At 34.8% G+C, this 25,354-nt stretch overlaps 1 protein-coding gene across 1 annotated transcript; it reads left to right on the forward strand.

Annotated features, from left to right (window-relative positions):
- Positions 1-1,768: 1,768 nt before the first annotated feature.
- LOC131508539 (procathepsin L-like) lies at positions 1,769-10,875 on the forward strand. The gene is made up of 2 exons (XM_058723550.1): positions 1,769-1,907; positions 9,728-10,875. Exons 1-2 carry the CDS (start codon positions 1,769-1,771, stop codon positions 10,672-10,674), a joined length of 1,086 nt encoding a protein of 361 aa, XP_058579533.1. The 3' UTR covers positions 10,675-10,875.
- The last annotated feature ends 14,479 nt before the right edge of the window (positions 10,876-25,354 follow it).

Below are 25,354 nucleotides of genomic sequence, written 5' to 3' on the forward strand. Positions count from 1 at the left end.
GCAGTCCTAAATTTTCACATAAAGGCACCTATGAGAACTTTAACTCAAAAAAAAAAAAATTCCTTTCTTTTCCTTTTCTTTTTATAATGTCAAGTTGAAAAGCCTTCAGATGTTTTTCAGGAGGAAGATTTTTGAGTAAAAGGCCAATATGCATTGATTTTTAACGGTACTTTTCATAGTGATTTTCGCACTATGTGAAGATTTCGCACCTAGTCAGGTGAAGATTACCTTACTGCCATCACCGGCATTTCACTTCCTCATTGTCAGCCTCTTGGGCAGGCCTATTTTCTCTGGGCAAGCGCTGTTTTCTCTAGGCTTTCTGGAAAAGGCTTGGCTCATTATTTTGAAGCACATGGTCAATTGTTAGCTTACTGCAATCATGTGCCTGCCATCAGATTGTCATAAATCTTTAGAACATGCAACTAGTGGGCGCCTGGGTGGTGCAGTAGGTTAAGCGTCCGACTTCAGCCAGGTCACGATCTCGCGGTCTGTGAGTTCGAGCCCCGCGTCAGGCTCTGGGCTGATGGCTCGGAGCCTGGAGCCTGTTTCGATTCTGTGTCTCCCTCTCTCTCTGCCCCTCCCCCGTTCATGCTCTGTCTCTCTCTGTCCCAAAAATAAATAAAAAACGTTGAAAAAAAAATTTAAAAAAAAAAAAAAAGAACATGCAACTAGTATTGTGAATGTTAATATTCAGTAAATGTATTCCTTATTATTTATGGCCATGTATGAAATTTTCACTCTTTAATGGGCATTATAGATTATATGGTTTCTCATTGAAGATTATTATTCTCGGATTATCTGGTCCTTGAACTAATGCACCAAATTGGAAGAGTAGTTTAGTAAATATATAATGAAAAGGATTACTTCATTATCACTGCAATGGTATACTCTGTATTAGGGAAACAACTATTGATTCTACCTACAGCTAATTACCTGAGAGACCAAGAGGGAAAACATGTTAAAGCAGTTCTGGTTTGTTTGCGGAATTAGTGTGCATCATCTATGGGAGACTCTGTGGGCTCCAGGATTGGACTGTTTTTTAAAGAAAACAGCCATCGATGAGATCAACTATATAGTTTTCCAAGGAAAACTGTACTCCGTAATTACTCTTCCTAATTTCCTGCTTAGGAAGGGTCCCAAAATGTTATCTCAAAAACAAATTCCATCAGTATTATATAATTGAAAAACTTTCACAAACAAAAAACCCCATAAATTTAGCATTTGTTTTGAAATTGTACCCTATACACTACAAGATACCTGTATTAATATCTTATCTTCAGATTATTTTTCAACACTTAATTATCCTTATTTTATTTGAAAACTAAAATTCTATATGAAATGTCAAAGGGAAAAATTAGACATATCTTTATATTCCTATTTTCTACCTATTAAAAGAACTTATCACTGCAAAAGAATTCTGAAAAAAATACATTTTTTCTTACATAGACTTTTGTTATATCATCTTTTCTGTATCACTACAGATTTTTCTGTTTTATTTACAAAATTTAAGTTCTAATATTTTTCAACCTGAGAAGATTTACGTAATTTTTAATCTTTAACCCCTTGGGTTGACAAAATTATCACGCCTGCTTGGTTAACTTACTGTTTTAAGATTTCTTAAAATTCCACTTCAAATGAATTTTAAAGAACCTATTTTTATATATTAGGTATAAGGCACTGTCTTAGGCAAAAAATTAAAGCTAATTAGAACAGTTTTTATCCTCAAGGAGTTGAGGGCAGCCTTGGCAACAAAATTTGCAATATAGGTATGTACAAGGGCAAAGCTTTGTCCGGTGATGATACAACAGGAGGAAACATCAGCTCTGCCTTGCTAAAGTCATCCATGGATGGCTTCACAGAGGAGGCACTTGGACTGGATGTAAATCATGGGCAAATATATGCAGAGAGTGAGGGCTAAAATATATTCCAAAGAGAGGAACCATCCAGTAGGTTCAAAGACATGGCACAGGCTAGGTGACTTACTAGCATATTGCATGAAAAATCTGAAGATTAAATGGGGGCTGACTACTTTCATCTATAAAGTACACACCAATCCCAGAATCTGTGGCTCACTAATCTCTAAGAAAACCATGCTGTTTGGGGTATGCAATACACCACTGAAATCTAAATCTATGTTCTCATTAACACAATTTAGACATGATGATAATAAACAATGTGATTATAAAGATGACAGTAATCTTGATAAAAGAGAAAATAATTTTCACTAGATTCTGTGGCAAAATTTATTGTGCTAAAAAATCACCTGAAGAGTTTAAAAGTGTACAATTTTCATATAATACCATAACTTGAATAAAAGTTTGGAAGCATAAGAAATTACATTGTTAACAAACATTCTGGTTAATTTTGGTCATTTAAACCTTGGAACACACTCTGAGAAACACTGGTGTAAGGAAAATTAACCAAAAAATCAAATTTAAACACAAATTGGGGTGCCTGAATGGCTCAGTTGGTTAGGTGTCCTACTCTTGATTTCGGCTCAGGTCATGATCTCACAGTCATGAGATCAAGCCCAAGTCAGGCTCTACAGTGATCGCAGAGCCTACTTGGGATTCTCTCTCCCTCTCTCACTGCCCACCGCCCCACTCACTCTCTTGCACTCTCTCTCAAAATAAATAAACATTAAAAAAAAAAAACACAAATTAAAACTACAATGAGATATTGCCTCATACCCATTAGGATGGGTAGTATTAAAAACCCCAGAAAATTACAAGTGTTGGCAAGGATATAGAGATATTGGAACGCTTTTGCATTGTTGGTGGATGGTACAGATGCTGTGGAATACATCACGGTGTACCTCAAAAAATTAAACAGAATTACCATATGATCCAGCAATTCCACTTTTGGATATATATCCAAAAGATTTGAAAACAACGTCTCAAAAAGAGATATTTGTATACTCATGTTCGTAGCAGCATTATTCACAATAACTAAAATGTGGCAGCAATACAATTGTGCATGGACAGATAAACGGATAAGCAAAAGGTGATATGTATACACACACACATATATATACACACAATGGAATATTTTTCAGCCCTAAAAAGGAAGAAAATTCTGACATATGCTATAACAGGGACGAATTCTGAGCACATTATGCTAAGTGAAATACGCCAGTCACAAAAAGTAAATATATGATTCCACTTATGTGAGGTACTTAGGGTAGTCAGGTAGTCAAAAATCAGAGACAGACAGCAGAATGGTGGTTACCAAGATATGGTAGGTGGCGAAGCAGAATGACAGGTTATTGTTTAATGGGAATAGAGTTTGCAAAGAATTATGAAGACAGATGATGGTGATGGTTGCACAACGTTAGGATGTATTTAATACCATTTCAGAGTATACTTAAAAATGGTTAAAATTTTTGTTACAATGGTAAAGTTTTGTTATGTTCATTTTCCCACAATGAAAAACCTAAAGAAAAAATGAATAAAAAGCAAGAACAACAATAAGTTGTTTATATGCAAAAAACTAATTCAACATCATCTTTTCCATACTGAAACAACTCGAGCCAGAGTAATTACTCAATCCCTCTTTTGTCTCCCATATCATTCCATTCATACTGTAATTATTGCTTTTATCACACTGTATTATAATTACCTTTTACTTGCATATGTGCCAACTATGTAATTCCTTAAATCCAGGCATATCATTGTAAATCCAGTCCCCAGATTAATGCATAATGCATAGCTGGAACACAACAAACATCTATTAAATTGATGACTGATAACTATAAATTACAACATAAAGAGTGACAAGAAAGAAAAAAAAAAGTAGCTGAATGAAGAGAATGGGACCATAAATGAGCCTCAGAGAGATACAAATTACTTTCTTCTCATTGTTTCAACTGCAAAAAATGCCAAAAATAATTTTTTTTAATTTTTTTAACGTTTTATTTATTTTTGAGACAGAGAGAGACAGAGCATGAACGGGGGAGGGGCAGAGAGAGAGGGAGACACAGAATCGGAAGCAGGCTCCAGGCTCTGAGCCATCTGCCCAGAGCCCGACGCGGGGCTCAAACTCACAGACCGCGAGATCATGACCTGAGCTGAAGTCGGACGCTTAACCGACCAAGCCACCCAGGCGCCCCCAAAAATAATTTTTAAGACACCATTGATGTGCTCTTTTATGATACAACACTCAATTTTAGTGTGGTCAAAAAGAGTTAAGAATCAAATTTTAGCTGTCTGTGGCAAATTAAATGTAATTATCAGGGCACCCATCAAGTTTGCAAAATTACACCCTTGGAGTTTCATCAATACTTATGTGTGAATGAAAGAATGAAAATCTACTTTTAGATAAACCACTTGTTGGATTTATAGTGGATAATTTCCTGAGAAAGTATGAAAAAAACTGGTTTGAATAGAATAATACCTTAAATGCAATAGTGTGGCAGGATACACAAAGAAATTATACAAATTAATTTCCAAAGTGCGAATAATTCTGCAAAGAGAATAAATAACCTTTTGATTACATGAAAATTTTCATGTATTGATTTTGCTTACTGGTAGATATGACTCTCTAAAAAGGTGTGGACTGGGTCACCTATGTGGCTCAGTCGGTTACGCATCTTCAGGTCATGATCTCCCTGTTCATGGGTTTGAGCCCGTATCAGGCTCTGTGCTGACAGCTCAGAGCCTGTAGCAAGTTTTGGATTCTGTCTCCCTCTCTCTCTCTCTCTGCCCCTCCCTGCTCTTCTTGCGTGCATGCTCTCTCTCTTTCAAAATTAAATAAATATTAAAAAAATAAATAAAAAGGTGCGGACTGATCCCAGCACTAAATTGACAAAACTGCCTTCATGTGGTTTCTTTCATCTGAGATCAGGGATAGTTCAGAGCTAAAGATGGTTCAGAGGCTAAAATATAAAACAAAACCAAAGATAATCTCTTAATATGAAGCAGTAAACTCTTTTCCAAATGTTGGCAATAAATAAACAATAATGGGAAACTCAAAAAAATCAATTTTAATGTATAATACTGCTAAAATGATCTGAACTTTTCCTTGAATATAAAAAAATCATTTCAACAAACTACAATAACACATAACTTAAAATCTTCTAAAATCAACTTCCTTAAGAATTAGGAATGACCCTTTTTTTCCTAGATACCTTTATTATCTCTATGCAGCTGTGGAGTCAATTATTTTGCCATGTATAAAAAAGAAATGCATGTCTAGAACAGACTGAACATATAAGGGAAGAGGATATAAATGTGATTATCCTCTCTATCAGTGGAGAGATAATAGTATTGAAAAATTATCATTGTAGTTGTTTCAGCCCCAAGCATATAAAAATTGAGTGTCCCCACAATGTAGCACTAATATGGTGTATAAGGCAAGACACTGAGGATTAGGAACCTGCTAAGGGCTTCTATCACCAGTACATAAAGACAATGTACAATGAAATAAAGAAACAAAGGTTTGAACCTGAGACATGAAGCAATTTTCTCCCTTTCTTTTTGCTATGGTGAAATGTGGGAAGTTTAAGAATTTCATCTTAATAGGAAAGATTAAAAAACTGAATTTAAACAAATTCCACGATAAGTTTTATCACCTTCCAGATTCTTACTGTCTTTCAACTGCATTAATGTGCTTATCTATGTTTTCTTTAGTTAACTATAATTAATTTGGATATTAATCAAATCAACTTCAAGGGATCTTTGTTCAGATTCATCAAATGAGAATTATTTAGTTGAATTATTAACATAAATGCTTGTGTGGGGAATTCTTATAAGCCACCAATAAACAACGATATATATGTGTGCACGTACACAGGAGCCTATACAAAAATCTTGAAAGCATAAGTAAAAGGAGGCCCAGTTATTCATATCATAAAATGTTTTCTACTGACAGCCTTAAAAAGCCTAGATTTCTTTATATATTTCAAATATACTATTATCACAAACTGTAATCGTCATTGGGTCATTATGCATCTCTTTGTAAACTGGTGTCAAGGAGATTCAGACCTCTGACTACCTTATCTTGGACCATCTGGATGCTGGTGGATTTAAATGCCACTTGTACTTATCCAGAACCTGCCTGCTGGTTCAGAACAGCTCATGGAGCCACACAGAAGTACCTTGCACTCTGCTGCTGTCATGTTGGGGGAGGGAAGAACCCTGAAGAAGTTTATATGTTTTTTTTCATTTTTTTTTTTTATTAAACACTATATCATGGTTTTAGGAAATGCGGACAGCTAATTTTTCTCAATTTTTCATTTTGAACTAGAACTTGCAGTTGCAGTTGTTTTCAAAAGACTGTAGGTGTGCTGAATAAAGTATGTCCTGTAATCTAATACATTTCATGAATCTCCCTCTTTCCATTCTTATTTTGTATATACTCTTCCTTTTGCACTTTAAATTCTTTTATAAACATGTTCCACATTTCAAAAGAAACTAGTTTTCATAAAAACCTATGGTTCCAAACACAAAAAGGAGTAAATAAGGTATCTGTATCAGGTATTCTACAACCAAGTATTTGTGAAGTCTTCATAAAAAGGGAAAAAAAAAATACACACACACACACACACACACACACACTACTATATGACTTTAAAAGATGTACTAATCCAATGCAACCAAACTGGTAGTATACTTTGGGTGTAATCTTGATAAGTATGAAAGAATTAAGAAAAGACAAGCTAGAGTAACTATATTCATTGCTAAGGAGTTTGGACTTGGTTCTGAGATGATGAGTGACATGATGGTATTTGGTGTTTGGACAAGTAATTTGTAGTTAGTGTGATTAATGATGGCTGGTGGTCTGAGTGTCTACAAGCAGGAAGTCAACAGGGAGAACAAAGGTGAAAGATGATAAAAGACAAGGACAGAGAAGAGAGGTGAAAATGGAATAGAAGAGGGAATGGTTAGGAAGGGCGGGAATCTATTTGGATATATTAATTTGGAGATTCGATAGCCATAAGAGTATGCAGCCCAAGAGAAGATGAGATACTGATATGAAGATCATCACATCATCCTACAGATTCTAGAGTTGTGGCATTTAGAGTGAGAAATAAGGAAAACGATCTTTAAGAGATATAGAAAGTGAGAACAGGTAACAGAAATATACATAATCCTTAATTCAGTAATTTTTCCCTTTCATCTTGCATATGCATATCTATTTCACTTTTACAAATAATGAGTAGTATAATTTGATGTTTCAAATCTGAGTATTTTTATTTGTTATTAAATATCTGAAGTAAGAAGCATTCTTTTCTGTTAATATATTGGTAAATCAAGGGACTAGGAAAGAGAAAGAGATAAATTTTGTATGTTTCCAGGATAAAAGTGAAACAAGCAGTTGCCATCATAATAGGATATTTTCTCAAAGGTTCCATGTACACTATACATTTTTTTCAAGTACCCACCTGAATTATTTCCATTAGAATCATTCATTTAAGGTAAGTGTTTTTAAGAGGCTCCTGCGTAGGCAAATGCAAACAATGATTCCTCTTAGCTTGTGAACAATAATGAACAATTTTGTGTTAGTTAGCTATGCAATCTTGAATAAGTAACTTAACCTCTCTGTACCTACTCCATGAAACAAAGCCAATAATGATATCTACCTCCCAAGACTGCGAAAAGAATGAAGAGAAGTTGGGGGTATACAGCATTTTAAAGTGTCTCAGTAAATGATAACTATCTCAATTAGAGACATTTAATAAAAGGGACAAAGTTAAAAACAAAATGGAAACACTGAAGAACAATTCACAATATATGTTAAATTAAAATACTGAGCAATTATAAAATGAGTGACTGAGTTCAGTGTAAGTCAGAGAGATTAACAAATAGTACATCTCAAAGGACAGAACTTCATAAAGCTTCCTTATACACACTGATTATTAGTAATAAATGAATGACTAAAACGGTAACATTTTTATGCTTGACCATTTATTTATTTGAAAGTAAGGAAGTAAAATAAATAAGAAATGAAAAAACATATAATTACTAAAACAGAAAAAAAGGCAAATATATGTAATTAAATTTACTGTTTTATGAACCATTAATGAAGAAACCTAGATGCATCCACTCCTAAACTAAGAAGTGGGTAAGACAGAATTATCATTGACAACTTTAAAGGGTATAGTCAGCCTCTAGTAGTGTGATACAATAACTTTTTAATTCTCTTCTCATATACTTTTGTCACCTCCTATGAGGTTTTTGGGGCTTCTCATAGGGCATTATCATTGATGGTTGTCTGTGTTTAAAGGGTGAATTTAGACACACCATTTCCATAATGGTCTATTCAACAAAAGACCTAGGAAATTTTTTAAAAAGAGTGACGAGTTCTTCATATTAACATCCAAAATACACAAGTATTTATCTAATGTCAGCAAACCAAATACCAAATACAATTTCCATACTTGACTTTAAATAAGTGGCATTCTGTCTAAACCAATTTTAGTTAAGTAGGGCTGTTAAGGGCGGCCTGAGTTTTATTTGTCTGCACATGTAAATTTATTACTATTCTGTAGTATGAAATTAAAAAAAAAATCTGGCATTATAATACATTTAAAATCTTCTTTGAGACCAATCACTTCCACAGTCCTTGAGGCAGTTATTCATTAATTGCAGTAAACTGATGATTTTGCCCTATTGTCACAAATATGACACAAACCAGATTATGCTTGTTTTGATTTTGGAGTGTTCATATAGCAGTTCTAATTAACAATCAAATAGAGATTCAACTCTCCTCAGGCAAACCTAGAAAATCTTTGAGGGAAGAGAAAGTTGTTAGTTGTCACTGAATTGTGCTTTTTATTTTTTTCCTTTGCTCTCTCAAATGTCAAAGTGATAAATCAGGAATTTGAAAACCATATCCAAGAGAGGCAAGCACATGTTGTGGCATGCTTATGCCAACACTGCATCAAGATTCACACCAGCACAAAGACTCCTCAATTGAGGTGCTGTTCAACCTACCATTGAGATGCAAGGCACTGACTTGCTCTTACTGTCACTTTCAGTCACTCATTCAGGTTCAGCAGGGACCCATCAGATATAAAGATCAAATGACAAACTAAGCCTCTATCATGAGTTGCTACAGCATAGGCGCATCACTATGTCCACTTTATGTCATTTTGACAGGGCTTGTCACACAAAGCTACAGACTGGTATTAACAAACATCAATAAATTATTTTTTAAAAAGGTTATTCACTATGTACTTTCATAGGGGAGTATCAAGGACAATCAAAGGAAAATCACTTAAACAAATACTAGCAAAAAAAAATTCAGTTGAAAACAAAAGATTTTTTTAAAAAATATCACTATCACTATGAACGTGATATCCATCTTCCCATCTGTCCCCTTAAAAACTCCTCATTGGTGAAAGCAAATGCAACATCACAGATATATTTTGATGTCAGGGCCCCTCCTGAAGTCACACAAGCTTGTCTGCATGTATGACCTGTGGATCATCTATTACTGAGTCTTGTGTTCCATTTTGTTTCCTTTCCCCTTTCTAGGTATCCAATGAGCTTCAAAGGGATACAGGAAAACAAAGCTGAATATCAATTTTGGTGTCACCTCTTCCTGAAGTAATTCTAAGAGGCATAAAAATGTTAATTCATGTGAGAAAATGGCTGAAATATTTACATGGAATTTGAATCTCCTGAGAACCAGTCTTCTTGAAAATTCCTTGAAAAGTGGCAAATTGTATTTGTATGTCTGTCTCATCACTGTCTCACCTCACATTTACTACCATTTACATATGCAGGAATATTCGATCAAAGTTTAAATGCACAATGGTACCAGTGGAAGGCAACACACAAGAGATTATATGGCATGAATGAAGAAGGATGGAGGAGAGCAGTGTGGGAGAAGAATATAAAAATGATTGAACTGCATAACCGAGAATATAGCCAAGGGAAACATGGCTTCACAATGGCAATGAATGCTTTTGGTGACATGACCAATGAAGAATTCAGGCAGGTGATGAATGGCTTTCAAAACCAGAAGCACAAGAAAGGGAAAGTGTTCCAAGAACCTGTATTTGCTGAGATCCCCAAATCTGTGGATTGGAGAGAGAAAGGCTATGTAACTCCTGTGAAGAATCAGGGTCAGTGTGGTTCTTGTTGGGCTTTTAGTGCAACTGGTGCTCTTGAAGGACAGATGTTCCAGAAAACTGGCAAACTTGTTTCATTGAGTGAGCAGAACCTGGTGGACTGCTCTCAGCCTCAAGGCAATGAGGGCTGCAATGGTGGCCTAATGGATAATGCCTTCCAGTATGTTAAGGACAACGGAGGCCTGGACACAGAGGAGTCTTATCCGTATCTTGGAAGGGACTCAGAGCCCTGTAACTACAAGCCTGAGTGTTCTGCTGCCAATGACACCGGCTTTGTGGACATCCCTCAGCGGGAGAAGGCCCTGATGAAGGCAGTGGCAACTGTGGGGCCCATCTCTGTTGCTATTGATGCAGGCCATCAGTCGTTCCAGTTCTATAAATCAGGCATTTATTATGATCCAGACTGCAGCAGCGAAAACCTGGATCATGGTGTTCTTGTAGTTGGCTATGGCTTTGAAGAAACGGATTCAAGTAAAAAATTTTGGATTGTCAAGAACAGTTGGGGTCCAGAATGGGGCTGGAGTGGCTATGTAAAAATGGCCAAAGACCAGAACAACCACTGTGGAATTGCTACGGCAGCCAGCTATCCCACTGTGTAAGCTGGTGGATGGGGTATTAGAGGACTTAAGGACAGCATATCTGGAGGAATTTTTATCTTAAAACTGACCAAACCCTTATGTAACATAAGACACTTGAATCATTGAAGATCCAAGTTGTGATTTGAATTCTGTGACATTTTTATAAGGGTAAAACTTTACCACTACCTTAATTGCTGTTATAAATAGCTTTATAATGTTGAAGACTCATTACTTAATTCTAAGACTTTTGAATTTTCATTTTTTCAAAGGATATATAAAACTTTACCTTTTAAAATAAATTTTAACTTCAGTGGGTTCTAGTCAGTTGGAACATTTTTGTAACATGCTGTAACTCTTGTACTGTGTGTGAGATAAGCAAAAAAAAAAAAAACCCACAAAAAACAGTCATCAGAGCCAAGAACATAAAAACTTCAGTCATTAAAAAGGATTTAAGTTTCGGGGCGCCTGGGTGGCGCAGTCGGTTAAGCGTCCGACTTCAGCCAGGTCACGATCTCACGGTCTGTGAGTTCGAGCCCCGCGTCAGGCTCTGGGCTGATGGCTCAGAGCCTGGAGCCTGCTTCCGATTCTGTGTCTCCCTCTCTCTCTGTCCCTCCCCCGTTCATGCTCTGTCTCTCTCTGTCCCAAAAATAAATAAACGTTGAAAAAAAAAAAAAATTTAAAAAAAAAAAAAAAGGATTTAAGTTTCAATAATGTGTGTGTGGGGGGAGGGGTGGGGGGGTTCAAAACAAATTCCCCCAAGATGTACCACTTTGGCATGTGAATATTTTGAGCTGAAAACAATCAAGGCCCAAAAGACTCAGGAAGAAACTTTGACCTTCTCTCTAACTGCCTAAAACAATTTAGATAAAGGACCTGCTCCAGGAATGGAACTGTCACCAAAGATAACCACATTATAAAATGAAATAGGGGTGGTAGACAGGGAGGAATTTAGCAGTCTGTTTGTTAAAATTCCTCTCAATGTCATATTGTTTCTGTGTGGGCCAGCAAATATTTGTGTATCAGATATTTACTCTTTCTCATCCTCCTATGAACTGCCTTTCTTCCCTTTGAAGTCCTGGGCCCTCACCTCCTTCTCTTTAGTTCAGGATGACACATATACCTCATCTTGCCTGACTTATCATTGAAATTTCTCACGTTTATGTGAATTCCCTGTACATACATAATTAAATTTTATTTTCTCCTATTAATCTGTATCAAGTTAAATTAATTCTTAGAACAGCCAGAAGCACTTTCAAGGATAAAGGAAATTTTTTTTCTTCCCCAACAATAACATGTTTCCCTAAAACAACAAATATAATAATTTTAATACCTATTGTTACAGAAAAAATGTTTATTTAAATAAAAAACAGTATCAATAAACTTAAAACAGTGTGGCTATACAATGATAAACAGATAAAACTATAAAATGTTTAAGTTATATGTGAAATTGCTGATGACTCGTTTTTACCTTAAAAATGCTAGTTTCATTTGGTTTTATATAATTTTAAAATATGCTCCATATGAGTAATGTCTTCAAAGATTTTGTGTGCATTAATTATGTTGTAAAAAGGATCATTCCTTTGCATGACTAAACATTTAGGTAAATGATTATTTTTCAAAATCCTTTCAAAGTAGGAAACTTTATCAAATTGTCTACAAAACTGCTTTGCTGTATTTATCTACTCTCCCTTCACATTTGTGTATCTATAGAAAAGCTTGATGCCATTTAGAAAGTGCATCTAATTAATACAGTATATCACTTGTAGAAAATAAAAATCCATTTTGTACAACTTGAGAAATAAACTTCAGCTTGGTTGGGAATTCAAACATTGTTAGTGAAGCTTTATTTGCCAGAAAACAGGTAAACTTTCCTCAGAAGTCAAAGCTTGAGCCAATTATGCTGGAAGACACAATTCTCTAACCAGAGCAGTTACAACTGAGAAATCATTAAGGACTCTGGTCTATGAAATCCAGCTCAGTGGTTAGAAGTAGGGCTTGCAAAGATGCCTTTCTGATAACCAAATCCTTTATTACTTTATGAATAAATGTTAACCCCTTGACAAGAGTGACAGTGTAGGATATCTTCTGGATGGGAGTATGAAGTAGTTACAGTTCACAAACAGTGGGATTCTCTGGTCTCATGGCACAGGTAGTGTTAACAGTAAGTTACAAGTACACATATCTTTATCCTTAAATGCCAAATTATCAGAAGTGTATAGGTATTTGCAAGGGTGGAAATGCATTAAAGATTACCCTCCCCTCTGCCTTACTTTTGGCATATTTTCAAAGTCTTATGAAAGTGGACCAACCTTGGTAACTTTTTACAATAATACTTGTTAATTACCCATCTAGATCTTTATTATGAAAAATTATATCCTTAAGTTTTTAATTTTTACATTTATTCTCTGGAAATAATAACATGGAGTTCTAGTAATCAAGGTCCACTTATCTATGGCCAACACCGAGTGCCCCATCTACCAGCAGAAGAGACCAAAACCAAGTCCTTTACATGGCACCATTATCCAAGATAATCAACCAGCTAGCTGGTATCAGGTTGATTACACTGAACCACTTCCAACATAGAAAGGGCAGTGTTTTGTTCTTGGAAAAAAACACTTACTCTGGAAAGGGATCTTCCATCCTTGCATGCAATGCTTCTGCTAAAACTACAATCCATGGACTTTAGAATGCTTTATCCACCATCATAGCATTCAACACATTATTTCTGAACAAAGAAGTTACTTCACAGCAAATGAAATGTAGCAATGGGCCCATGTTCATGAAATGCACTGGTTTCACCATGGTCTCCATTATCCAGAAGCAGCTGTCTTGCTAAAATGGTAAAATGGCCTTTGAAGATCAGTTATAGCACCAGCAAACCAGTAAGATCAGTCTAGCTTCCAATAATTTGCAAGGTTGGGGCAATGTCCTCCAGGACACTGTGTATGTTTTAAATCAGCATAACAGTGTTTTTTTCTCTCATACCTATGATCTAGGAGTGCAGGAATCAAGTGGTGGAAATGGGAGTGGCTCCATAGATTTTTTAGCTGAAGTGATCTACTACCAAAATTTTCATTTCCTTTCCTACCAATTTAGGACCTGATGGTCTAGAGGTCTTAGTTCCAAAGCAAGTATTGCTATCATCAGGAAACACAACCATGACCACTAAATTGGAAGTTGAGACTGTCATTCGGCCACTTTGGGCTTCTGCATGCCTCTGAATCAACAGGCAAAGAAGAGTGTTAAATTACTAAATTGGCTGGGACAATTGATACTACCAAGGGGAAAATGTGTTGCTCTCATACAGTGGAAGTAAGGAAGAGTATGTCAGGAATACAAGATATCCCATAAGGTGACTTAAAGTGGTACCATGTCCTATGATTAAAATCAATGAAAAACTACAACAACACAATTCAGGCTAGACTTCTAATGGTCCAGAACCTTCAAGACCATTAGATGTGAGTCACCTACTAGGCAAAGAACCACAACCAGCTGAGGTTGTTGCTCAGGGTAAAGGGGATATGGAGTCAGGGGTAGAAGAAGGTGGCTATAAAATACCAGCTATATCAAATGACCAGTTGCAAAACTGAGAAGAGCTATGTGAAATGGTTAATTTCATATGTCAACTTAGCTGGGCCAGTTGAGGCCCAGATATTTCATCAGGCATTATTTTAGATATTTTTGTGCAGATGATTTTTGGATGAGATTAATATTTAAATTGGTGGATTCTGAATAAAGCAGATAAACTCTGTAACATGGATCAGCCTCATCCAATCAGTTGAAGGCCTTAACAGAACAAAGAATGACCTTCCCCAAGCAAGTAATACAGCCAGCAGACTACTTTTGAAGTAGAACTTCAACTCTTTCCTGAATCTCATCTGCCAGCTCACTGCATCATATTTGGGACTCACCAAGCCACCGCAATCATGTGAGCCAATTCCTAAAATAAATCCCAATCTCTCTTTCCCTCTCCCAGTCTTTCCCTCTCTGCTCCACCAACCCTCCCCCTCTCTTGTCTGGAGAACCCTAATACATTTTGAATATTTATTCCTTCTTTTGTTATGAATACATCTAGTTATATATATTAACACAGTATTTTATTTTCTTCCCTCTCTTTTTCCCTTATTATTTAACACAAGATACATGAATAGCAGCTAATTTTATACCATAGAACTGAAGTTCCTGAATACCAAAGAAGAAGACTGAACATTATCCTCCTATGGAGAAAGGATTAGCATGTCTTTAGTTGTATGTGAGACAGCCATATCATCTAAGGCAGAAGTATGGTATCATTATCTTTATTTAGAGATTAATATATTTTAAGGAGATTTTTGTACGGGTGACAAATTGACCAGGGTTAGATCATGAATGTCAATTTTGTGTTTCCACTTGGTTAGCCCACAGTATCCAGTCATTTAATCAAACCTTGTTTCATTGTTTCTGTGAAGGTATTACATAGATGTTGTTAAACTCCAGCTTGAAGTAAGGGAGATTATCCTAGATATCTGGATGGGCTCGATTAAATTAGTAGAATGTTCTTAAGAACTGAGGTTTCCCTAGAAAGGAGAAATTCTGCCTGGACTGGATGCTTCATTTTGTGCCAGAGTTCCAGTCTGATCTTTCTCACGGCCTGTTACTTGGATTTAATATTTGACTAGCCAGTCCCTACAACAACATGAAGCTATGCTTTAAAATATATCTCTTAATACATATTTCCTAGTGGTTCTATTTCTCTGGTTGAAGAGAACCAGCAGGAAATATGTATTATTTCCAATGGATCCAACAATAAACACTGAAACAAATGGAAGGTAAGGTGCCAGTCTTTAAAATGTTCAACTGAAGTATTATGTAAATCTCACATCACCATACTGTTTGAAATTCACTTTCATTCCTTAAGATATGTGTTTTGTTTTTTTTTTTTTTAATTTTTTTTTTCAACGTTATTTATTTTTGGGACAGAGAGAGACAGAGCATGAACGGGGGAGGGGCAGAGAGAGAGGGAGACACAGAATCGGAAACAGGCTCCAGGCTCCGAGCCATCAGCCCAGAGCCTGACGCGGGGCTCGAACTCACGGAACGTGAGATCGTGACCTGGCTGAAGTCGGACGCTTAACCGACTGCGCCACCCAGGCGCCCCTAAGATATGTGTTTAAGTGGCTGTTCATATTTTTTGACAGTGTTTATCAAGGTCAATTAATCAGATGCTCCATTACCAAAAGTTAAATACCCATAATTTATAATACATAGTACTTATCCAGCCTTATTGAACTACCTAGGACATCTAATACAAGGTTGAATAGTATGATGTGAGCAGGTATCTTTGCCTTTGGGGGAAAATCATCTCTACTTCTTAAGGTGATTATGTACTATTTTCTCCCTATCCTGTTAATGTGATAAATTATATTGAGTTTCAGATATTAAATCAACCTTGAATCCCTGGTATAAAATCTACTTGGTCATGAATCTTTTCATATGATCCCACATTCCATTTCCTACTATTCTGATTAGAAGTTTGTGTCTACATTCATGTTCCTTAGACACTGTATCATCCAAATCCCAAGCCACTGGATGCTCCCTCCACTTCATGACATCTCTTCTCTTCTAAATATTATTCCTATCTTAAATGTTATGGTAATTTCCTTGCTTTCTATAGATTTGTTACATAAATATGTAGAAATCATATATTATTTAATGCTGCCTATACCTAATTTCTATGAATGGAATAATGTGTTTTTCCAAGGCTTTCCTTTTTGCTTAACGTGTTTTTGAAATTCATTCTTTTTATCTTATTTAGCTATAGTCATTCATTTCCAATACTACATAATATTTTGTTGCTTGAACATATCATTTATTATTTATAATACTGATGAAGATTTGGGTTGTTTTTGCTATTGCTTTTGTAATGAATATGTTTCTGTAGGTCCCCTAATGCATGTGAAATGATTCCTGTAGGTTATACACCTAAGAATTGGATTGCTGGAAACCAATGATACTCATGTTTAAATTTATAATGAATGACAAATTGTTTCCAATATGGTTACCAATTTTCAGATTCACCAACAATATATGAAATTCAATATAAAAATCAAATCTTTCTGAAACTCCAATCATATCTATGTTGAAACTTAACCTTCTATGTAAATTAATGATTCCTTGTGTGCATAACTGCCTGCATGATGATCAAATATTTGTATTTGTCTTTGAATGAATTTATACTTTCTTCACTTGAGTTTAATATACTGAGTAAAACTATTCACTGAATTTCTATTACCAATTATACAAATACATAAATGTATTTCACTCTTCACGTTCTATTTGATTTATTTGATTCTATTTGAAATCCGTCTTCTTTCACTTTCTACCATCAATATACCTCAATTTTATATCAAAGGCCTCTACTGACTCTTCTATTTACCTTAGCTGTTTTCACTCAAAATTGACTGATTCCAAAAAAAAAAAAAATTGCCTCCTTTTCTTTCCTCTTTTGTTTTTATTTTTTTTTTTTTCCTTTTTTTTTTTTTTTTTTTTTTATTTTTTTATTTATTTTTTTTTATTTTTTTTATTTTTTTTAATATATGAAATTTACTGTCAAATTGGTTTCCATACAACACCCAGTGCTCATCCCAAAAGGTGCCCTCCTCAATACCCATCACCCACCCTGCCCTCCCTCCCACCCCCCATCAACCCTCAGTTTGTTCTCAGTTTTTAACAGTCTCTTATGCTTTGGCTCTCTCCCACTCTAACCTCTTTTTTTTTTTTTTTTCCCTTCCCCTCCCCCATGGGTTTCTGTTACGTTTCTCAGGATCCACATAAGAGTGAAACCATATGGTATCTGTCTTTCTCTGTATGGCTTATTTCACTTAGCATCACACTCTCCAGTTCCATCCACGTTGCTACAAAAGGCCATATTTCATTTTTTCTCATTGCCACGTAGTATTCCATTGTGTATATAAACCACAATTTCTTTATCCATTCATCAGTTGATGGACATTTAGGCTCTTTCCATAATTTGGCTATTGTTGAGAGTGCTGCTATAAACATTGGGGTACAAGTGCCCCTATGCATCAGTACTCCTGTATCCCTTGGATAAATTCCTAGCAGTGCTATTGCTGGGTCATAGGGTAGGTCTATTTTTAATTTTCTGAGGAACCTCCACACTGCTTTCCAGAGCGGCTGCACCAATTTGCATTCCCACCAACATAGACCAATGGAATCGAATAGAAACCCCAGAACTAGACCCACAAACGTATGGCCAACTCATTTTTGACAAAGCAGGAAAAAACATCCAATGGAAAAAAGACAGTCTCTTTAACAAATGGTGCTGGGAGAACTGGACAGCAACATGCAGAAGGTTGAAACTAGACCACTTTCTCACACCATTCACAAAAATAAACTCAAAATGGATAAAGGACCTGAATGTGAGACAGGAAACCATCAAAACCTTAGAGGAGAAAGCAGGAAAAGACCTCTCTGACCTCAGCCGTAGCAATCTCTTACTCGGCACATCCCCAAAGGCAAGGGAATTAAAAGCAAAAGTGAATTACTGGGACCTTATGAAGATAAAAAGCTTCTGCACAGCAAAGGAAACAACCAACAAAACTAAAAGGCAACCAACGGAATGGGAAAAGATATTTGCAAATGACACATCGGACAAAGGGCTAGTATCCAAAATCTATAAAGAGCTCATCAAACTCCACACCCGAAAAACAAATAACCCAGTGAAGAAATGGGCAGAAAACATGAATAGACACTTCTCTAAAGAAGACATCCGGATGGCCAACAGGCACATGAAAAGATGTTCAACGTCGCTCCTCATCAGGGAAATACAAATCAATACCACACTCAGATACCACCTCACGCCAGTCAGAGTGGCCAAAATGAAGAAATCAGGAGACTATAGATGCTGGAGAGGATGTGGAGAAATGGGAACCCTCTTCCTCTTTTGTTTTTAATATGATGTCAAGAAAGTAATTTGGTACTGCTTTCCCTATGTTAATAGGCTTCCTTAACTGCCTCTAGTATTTTGTCAAATCTCTCTATTCTCACATTTTCTCTTTCAGATTTCCTACCATTATTATTTGTAGTTCATTTATAAAATATTGTTCATTAAATTTGCTCTGAAATCTTAAAGTTTTGAAAAAAGTCTTCATCTCTTTTAATCTATTTCAATTTAGTTAATATGAGAATCATTGGGCACCTGTTATTTTTTTTAATATTAGAATATTTTAACCATTTTCCTCATTCCTGATGTGAAACTAAAGAGTTTATAGGCATGACCTCGTTTAAAAAAATTCTAAAGTGTGTCATTTCCTTTCACATGGTTTATCTACAAACAATGCTACACTTTCCTTACAGTACCCAGAACTGGTAAAGCTTTGAAAGATTTGTCATATCACACTTAAAAAATCTGACATATTGCTAGGCAGGCAAATGCTCTGCATGTAACACTAGTCTGAGTAACCAAATACAACATAATGTGATATAGGATTACATATGCTCTTTTTGAGAAAAAAAAATTTTCCATTGAAGGTGACAATAATGGGTATGTTGTGTCTGTGCTAGATATTTAATAGGAGGCTAAAAAGCAATGGAAGAGAGAAGAGAAATTAGAAATTCAAAACGACTGATTTCTAGGATTAATAATAGTCATTTGTTATTGTTCCTAGGAAACAGTAAAACCTAATACATTACTTCACCTTTCATTGTTTTTTAGTCAATATAGTTTATAATTCTGAAATGTAAATAAAACGGTATATTGTGATAGGTTAGTCAATAAAAGTTGCATTAAAAATGTACCTTAAATGCACAACTCAGCAGTTAATATGCCAGAATGCTATTAATTCAAAAGTTCATTTATTTGAAGCAAACTTTCATATGAAATTAGATTATAGGTGTTAGCTATGTGGAATGACGCTATTTTTGATGTGGATATTAGGAATCTATGCGGGGAATCACTAAGTGTCTAAGGGAAAAGAAGACATGAAAGCTATAATAGAAGTTCAAAATGCTGTAGCTTAATCAAGTTGTAAGCTTATCTGCTAGTTTATTTCTTTATTCCATTCAATTTATTCATTTATTCATCCATTCATTATCCCTTCTATAAAAGTAGCATAACTCATTTAAGCAGAATAATGGACAATATCCTGGAATATATGTTTTCATAGGATCCTATGACATTATTTGTTAAAGACTCATGGGGTACTCTTCTATATTTTTACTACGTTTTCTTTGATTAATGGGGTCACTAGTACAACAAATAATTTATAGTATCAATTATGATCAAATGAGTGACTTTATATCTTCATGTTCATATTACATTGTAATACAGTGGGGTAGAACTGACATACTCTAAACCAAAAACTTTATTAAAATCACAAATAATTACATTCATTTCTCTAAGCAAAGACAATAAGAAACAAGTCAATCTGCTCTGTTTAATATGTCTGATTACTACTAAAGCTGTTTTACTCTACAATTAAGCAAACAAATTACTTATTAAAATACTTAAAATTATTCTTCATGATTCTCAAATGTGTGTTGATTGCAAACATTAATATCTCTGTCTGGAAACTTAACCATGTTTTGCCCTTTGACAAAATTACTTCTAACAAGAGAGATGAGTTACTCTTAAAGCTCAAAGTTTTCCTGTAAGCTGATCAAATTTAGATAACAAATTCTAAAATGATTTTAAATAACATTCAAATAAATATTTTACACATGGTACCTAGCTGGTTTAAAAAAAGTCTGAAAATTAAAATCATTTTGAGAATAAACTTTATTTATATATTTAAACTTAAAATATTAGACAATTTCTATGGGGGAAAAGTCATAAATTACTAAACATATTTAGAGTTTTTACTTGCACACAGAGATTCATATTTTAGAATTCTGCCGCATGTTTGGACAAGTTAGCACAAGATTGAGCTGCCAATCTCCATTGAGATGTCAGGGGCTGAAATAGGAGACATTTTGTATGTCAGTGCTGGACTGCTGTATCATGACCATGGACATGTTTGTATATTGCCAGTCCATGCTATCTATTCTTGGCACCACTGAATATAATAAATCTTCACCTCAGAGACTGTAAAATGCATTATATAGCTTCTCTTTAAAAAATACTACTACTGCTTCCTATAAAACACAACTGCTTGTAAAACCTAAATGTTGCAGCAACAATAGACTTCCTGCCAAATAAAGTGTGACCGAGAAAAAGTAATTGACTTTACTAGCAATGCTATGAGCTTTAGATGAAGTGTATTTGTATAAAACTTAAGAACCTGTCTTATAAAAACATTTTACCAAGTAAAGTTTGATTAAGAAACGCTTTTATTCTAATAACTTAGAAAAGACTATTTCGATATTCAAATAGGGTTATCCAATATTTAGAAAGTGGATTTTATTCCATTATGAACTTTTAAAAAATGCCTTCATTTTGGCACCCTCTGAGTTCATAATTATGTAAAAGTGTGACTGGATCTATTATGAATTCCTACTCTTCCAAGGCTTAGAAATGTCATGAACATTACTCTGATTAATAAGTAGAGAATAATTCCCTATACCCATTCTGGAGAAAGTTTTCCCTTCACTCATTCTTGTAATCCATGTCTGTCATCAGGTTCACTCAGAAACGACAAGTGTTAACCTAAGCTTTCACATAAGTTAAACCTTTCTTCAATTTTTATCATTTCTTTTTTATGAACATGTGCTATCATTACCACTATCCCAACCTTTTAGAGATAACATGTAACTGGCTTAAAACAGCTAAGTAACTTTAAAAATAGATATTCTTCAGTTTCTACAACTAATACACTGTTCTGTATTTAAAAGAGGACCCAAATAAAAATGTATCTTTCAAAAATGCAAGCTTCCATCACTAATCAGTTGTGCATGACATAGTTAAACTTAAGCCTTATTATAATGCTGTACTTCAGTTTGAGTCAAGGTTGCTCACCACAGATTAGATAGCATGGGGAAATTAATAATGATGTTTTGAAAATTCTGTTCCCTCACCAGTAGATACATAGCAAATTTTAAACATGTGTTTTTGGTGAGATAGAGGAAGGCTTCTTGAGACATTTTCCAATTATAAGAGAACTTTACATTGTGTGCCACATATATGGGAACTAAAGAACTGTTTTCCCCCTTAAGCACTTAACTCTAACCACCTTGGGACCCAAATACATTTTTAGGTACTCATAAGGGGTATATATTTGAAGTACTGAAACTAATGAGTTAGATTACATTAAACCAGTGAGTGAGTTCGTATAATGAAACTCAGGGTAGGTTATATTCCTTTCTCCAACAAATATGAGATTAACAGTTGATAATATACTATAATAAATATTTGAGGGCAAAACGTAGGATGGTAGTTAGCACTTGGAATGCTCAAGATTTTATTTTCAAGTCCAAATGACTGGCAAAGTTTTTGGTTGCCAAAGTTGATCTTAGACTTGAAAATATATGATTATCAAAATAAAGGCTGAGTCTAACACCTTTTAACAGAAAGAAATGAAATGTTCATGTAAGATAGGTGCAAAATAATATTCTTGGCAGTTCAGGCACTCATTTTCTTAATTACAGCCAATAGCAACATTTTTGTCAAATAAAAAATATTTTATCAAGTTTCTTGGTTGAATTAATTTAGACTCCTCCTTTTTTTTAAAATAAAGGTAATTACAAATGTTAATCTCCCTAATGAATTCAGAGATAATTTGCTCTTGACAATTATCACTCAGAAGTGGTAATTTAACTCCACTGGATTTGATGACATTGAATCCACTGGTGCTTCACTAATATTTTAACTAAAGCTGGGAGAGTGACCTACACTAATTACAAAAGAAGAACAGTTCAGAATAGAAAGATATTAAGGTTCTAGAAGAAAACACATGATATTACAATTGATATATTGTTAAAGAATTATAAATTGGGACTATTTTGGTGAGAACCAAACAAATTTTTCTACAAAGTTTTTCAGACCCAACGTTAATGTACAAACAAAATGAACTTGGTATGTTATTGTCTACATTCACTTTTTACATGCAGGTAGAAATTAGGTAGAAAGAGTAGATATTGAAATCACTGGATCAAATCCTTTCCTGGCTGCACCTTTCACACTATTTTCACTTTGACCAAGTCACTTTTGCCTATGTTACCCCAATGGTCAGTTTCCTCATCTCTAAAGAGGAGATTCAAAAAAAAAAAAAAACCTACTTCATTATATGACAATTTCAGTTCAATTTATTTAAGAAATTCTTTCTCGACTAGGTTATCACTATCTGAATTATTACTATTATTATTAGAGTTGTCAATTTTATACTTTATTCAATAATAAAACACAGGTGTGCAGATATTACTGTTAAAAAGAATTGTTAAAAATATTCTAGTCACAAATTTTAAAGTGGTGTCTAAAATTTAAATTTTAAGTACAGATAGGTGAAACTACGGCATTATTTAAGCACTGATACCTATGAAACATAAATACCATAATAAACTGGTATCAACGCCATTCCTTCACAAACATACAAGCTATATTTTTTTAATAGTAGGAAATTTTATACCATTAATTTTGTCTCTGAACTTTCATTCTCATTCCAGTTCTGCAATACTGATTTATCCTAATGTAATAATGATTTATACTTTAAGGTGTATATTACCCATCCTATCATTCTCCTCCTCAGATACTTATTTTTAAAATTTGAGTTCCTATAACCACAAGGTCCTATGTATCTTTTAGATTAACTCTTCATCACAAGTATTATTAGCACTTTATGTAAAATAGCAAAATATATGACTGTGGATGACTTGCTTGAAGCAATTGTGGAAACATTCCTTTATTTGCCATTCTGGACATATTTACACATCAGGCTAGGTACTGATGTGAGTTTTGAGCCTTTTTTGATGATCCTTTTTTTAAGGATCACTATTAAAGGGGGAGATGGGAAAGGAGAACCTGTAGGCTAGACAAGTTTTCAGGCAGACCAATTTTATAAAAGAACAGACTACAAATAAATTTTAAGAATATGATATCTGATTTCTTTAAACCTATTAATACTTTAATAGCCCTTTTGGTAAAATTTTGGAGACTGCCAATGGTACAAATTTGAAAAACATTTTCCTAACACTCAGTTGCTCTGTCAAAACAACAAAGCCCTCATGCCCTACACAGATTCTGAATAGTCAATAATTTTTCCAGTCTGTTTTCATCAATGGTCTCAGCAGTAACTGAAATACAGTAATGTAATTCAAGAAAGGTTAAGTAGACCTAGGTAAGTTCACCCTAAGTAGAATCCAGACACATTAATCATGGAGAGAACACTGGTATATTTCCAAGCCCCAGCCATTCTAATTCTAATTCAGAGGTTTATAAGTCTCTGAAACAGAGGGATGGGAAAAGCCACCATTACAATTAACAGAAAATAGTAATTATTGAAAAATTTACCACATAGGGGCTTCGGAAGATGTTCTAGAAGCCTCTGAGTTTTAAATCAATATACAGCACTAAGGAACTGACTTCTCTATGACATTGAGTCCAAAGAGCAGACTGAGACCAAGAAATCTCTGACAACATTGTTGTGGAGACCTCCACAATAATTCTGTAATACGATAAAGACAAGATTAAACTTAGAAACACACACACATTAGAAAACATTTTTAGTTCTCTTTGTTGTGTGTATATTTCAAGTGCAGAGTGTAATTGACATACAATATCCTATCAGGTTCAGGTGTATATCACAGTGATATGATATTTTTATACATAACAAAATGATAACCACGATAAGTTCAGTTATCCTTAATTGTAGTCACCTTTTCAGAGGAAGCAGAAGAAGCGCAGAATTCCAGTGTAACTTAAAACGTATATTCTTTCAGACCTCTGTCTTTTGTAAGACCTTTGAATCACCCTAATTATAAAGGCACTAAATGCTCTTTTGTGGCTCTTGATTTGTATTCACAGATTTTGGGGTGAAAGGCAAGAAAATGAGTCATCACCTAAATGAAAGTTCTCATTTGAAGAACAATAAACCAGTAAGCCTACAACAGTAAATGCCATTTCCAAGATTACACAGGTAATGGCAAAACAGAATTTAGAATGTTAGAACTTTTTCCCTTTGTCTTAATGCTAAAGTAGTATTTCTCAAAGTACGGTCTCCAGACCAGCAGTATCAAAATCAACTAGGAATTTGTTAGAAATGCAAATTTTATGGCCCCACCCCAGACTTGTTGGCTCTGAAACTCTGGGTCTGGGACTTGGTAATCTTTGTTTTACCCAGCCTTCCAAGTGATTATGATATAATGTTTGAGAACCACTGTTTAAAAAATAGAAATCAAAACTACAAAAGAATTTTTAACAGTTATATCTTAAATGGCCTTGGCTTTGATACACTGAGGCAATGTCTATATCCTGCCTTTGGAAGGCCACTGGGCACTATCTTGTCACAAAACACATGTGCCATGAAATGTTAAATGTTGACCTATAAACATTAGTTTTTGAGTCCATCTCTCATTCATTTCAATACTATTTGGATTTTTTAAAAAATTACAGAATTTGATTTTAACAACGCCTTTTATGTTTATTAAAGGTCTATATAAAAAAGAAATGATGGGAACAAACAACAACCAGAAGGCAAGGAGGATGGTACCTCAACTCTTAACACATAAATATAACAAGATATCTTTTATATGTGATACAACCAGAGACTACCCT

The sequence above is a fragment of the Neofelis nebulosa genome, chromosome 4, assembly GCF_028018385.1.
Source record: "Neofelis nebulosa isolate mNeoNeb1 chromosome 4, mNeoNeb1.pri, whole genome shotgun sequence".
In the NCBI taxonomy this organism is placed as follows: domain Eukaryota; kingdom Metazoa; phylum Chordata; class Mammalia; order Carnivora; family Felidae; genus Neofelis; species Neofelis nebulosa.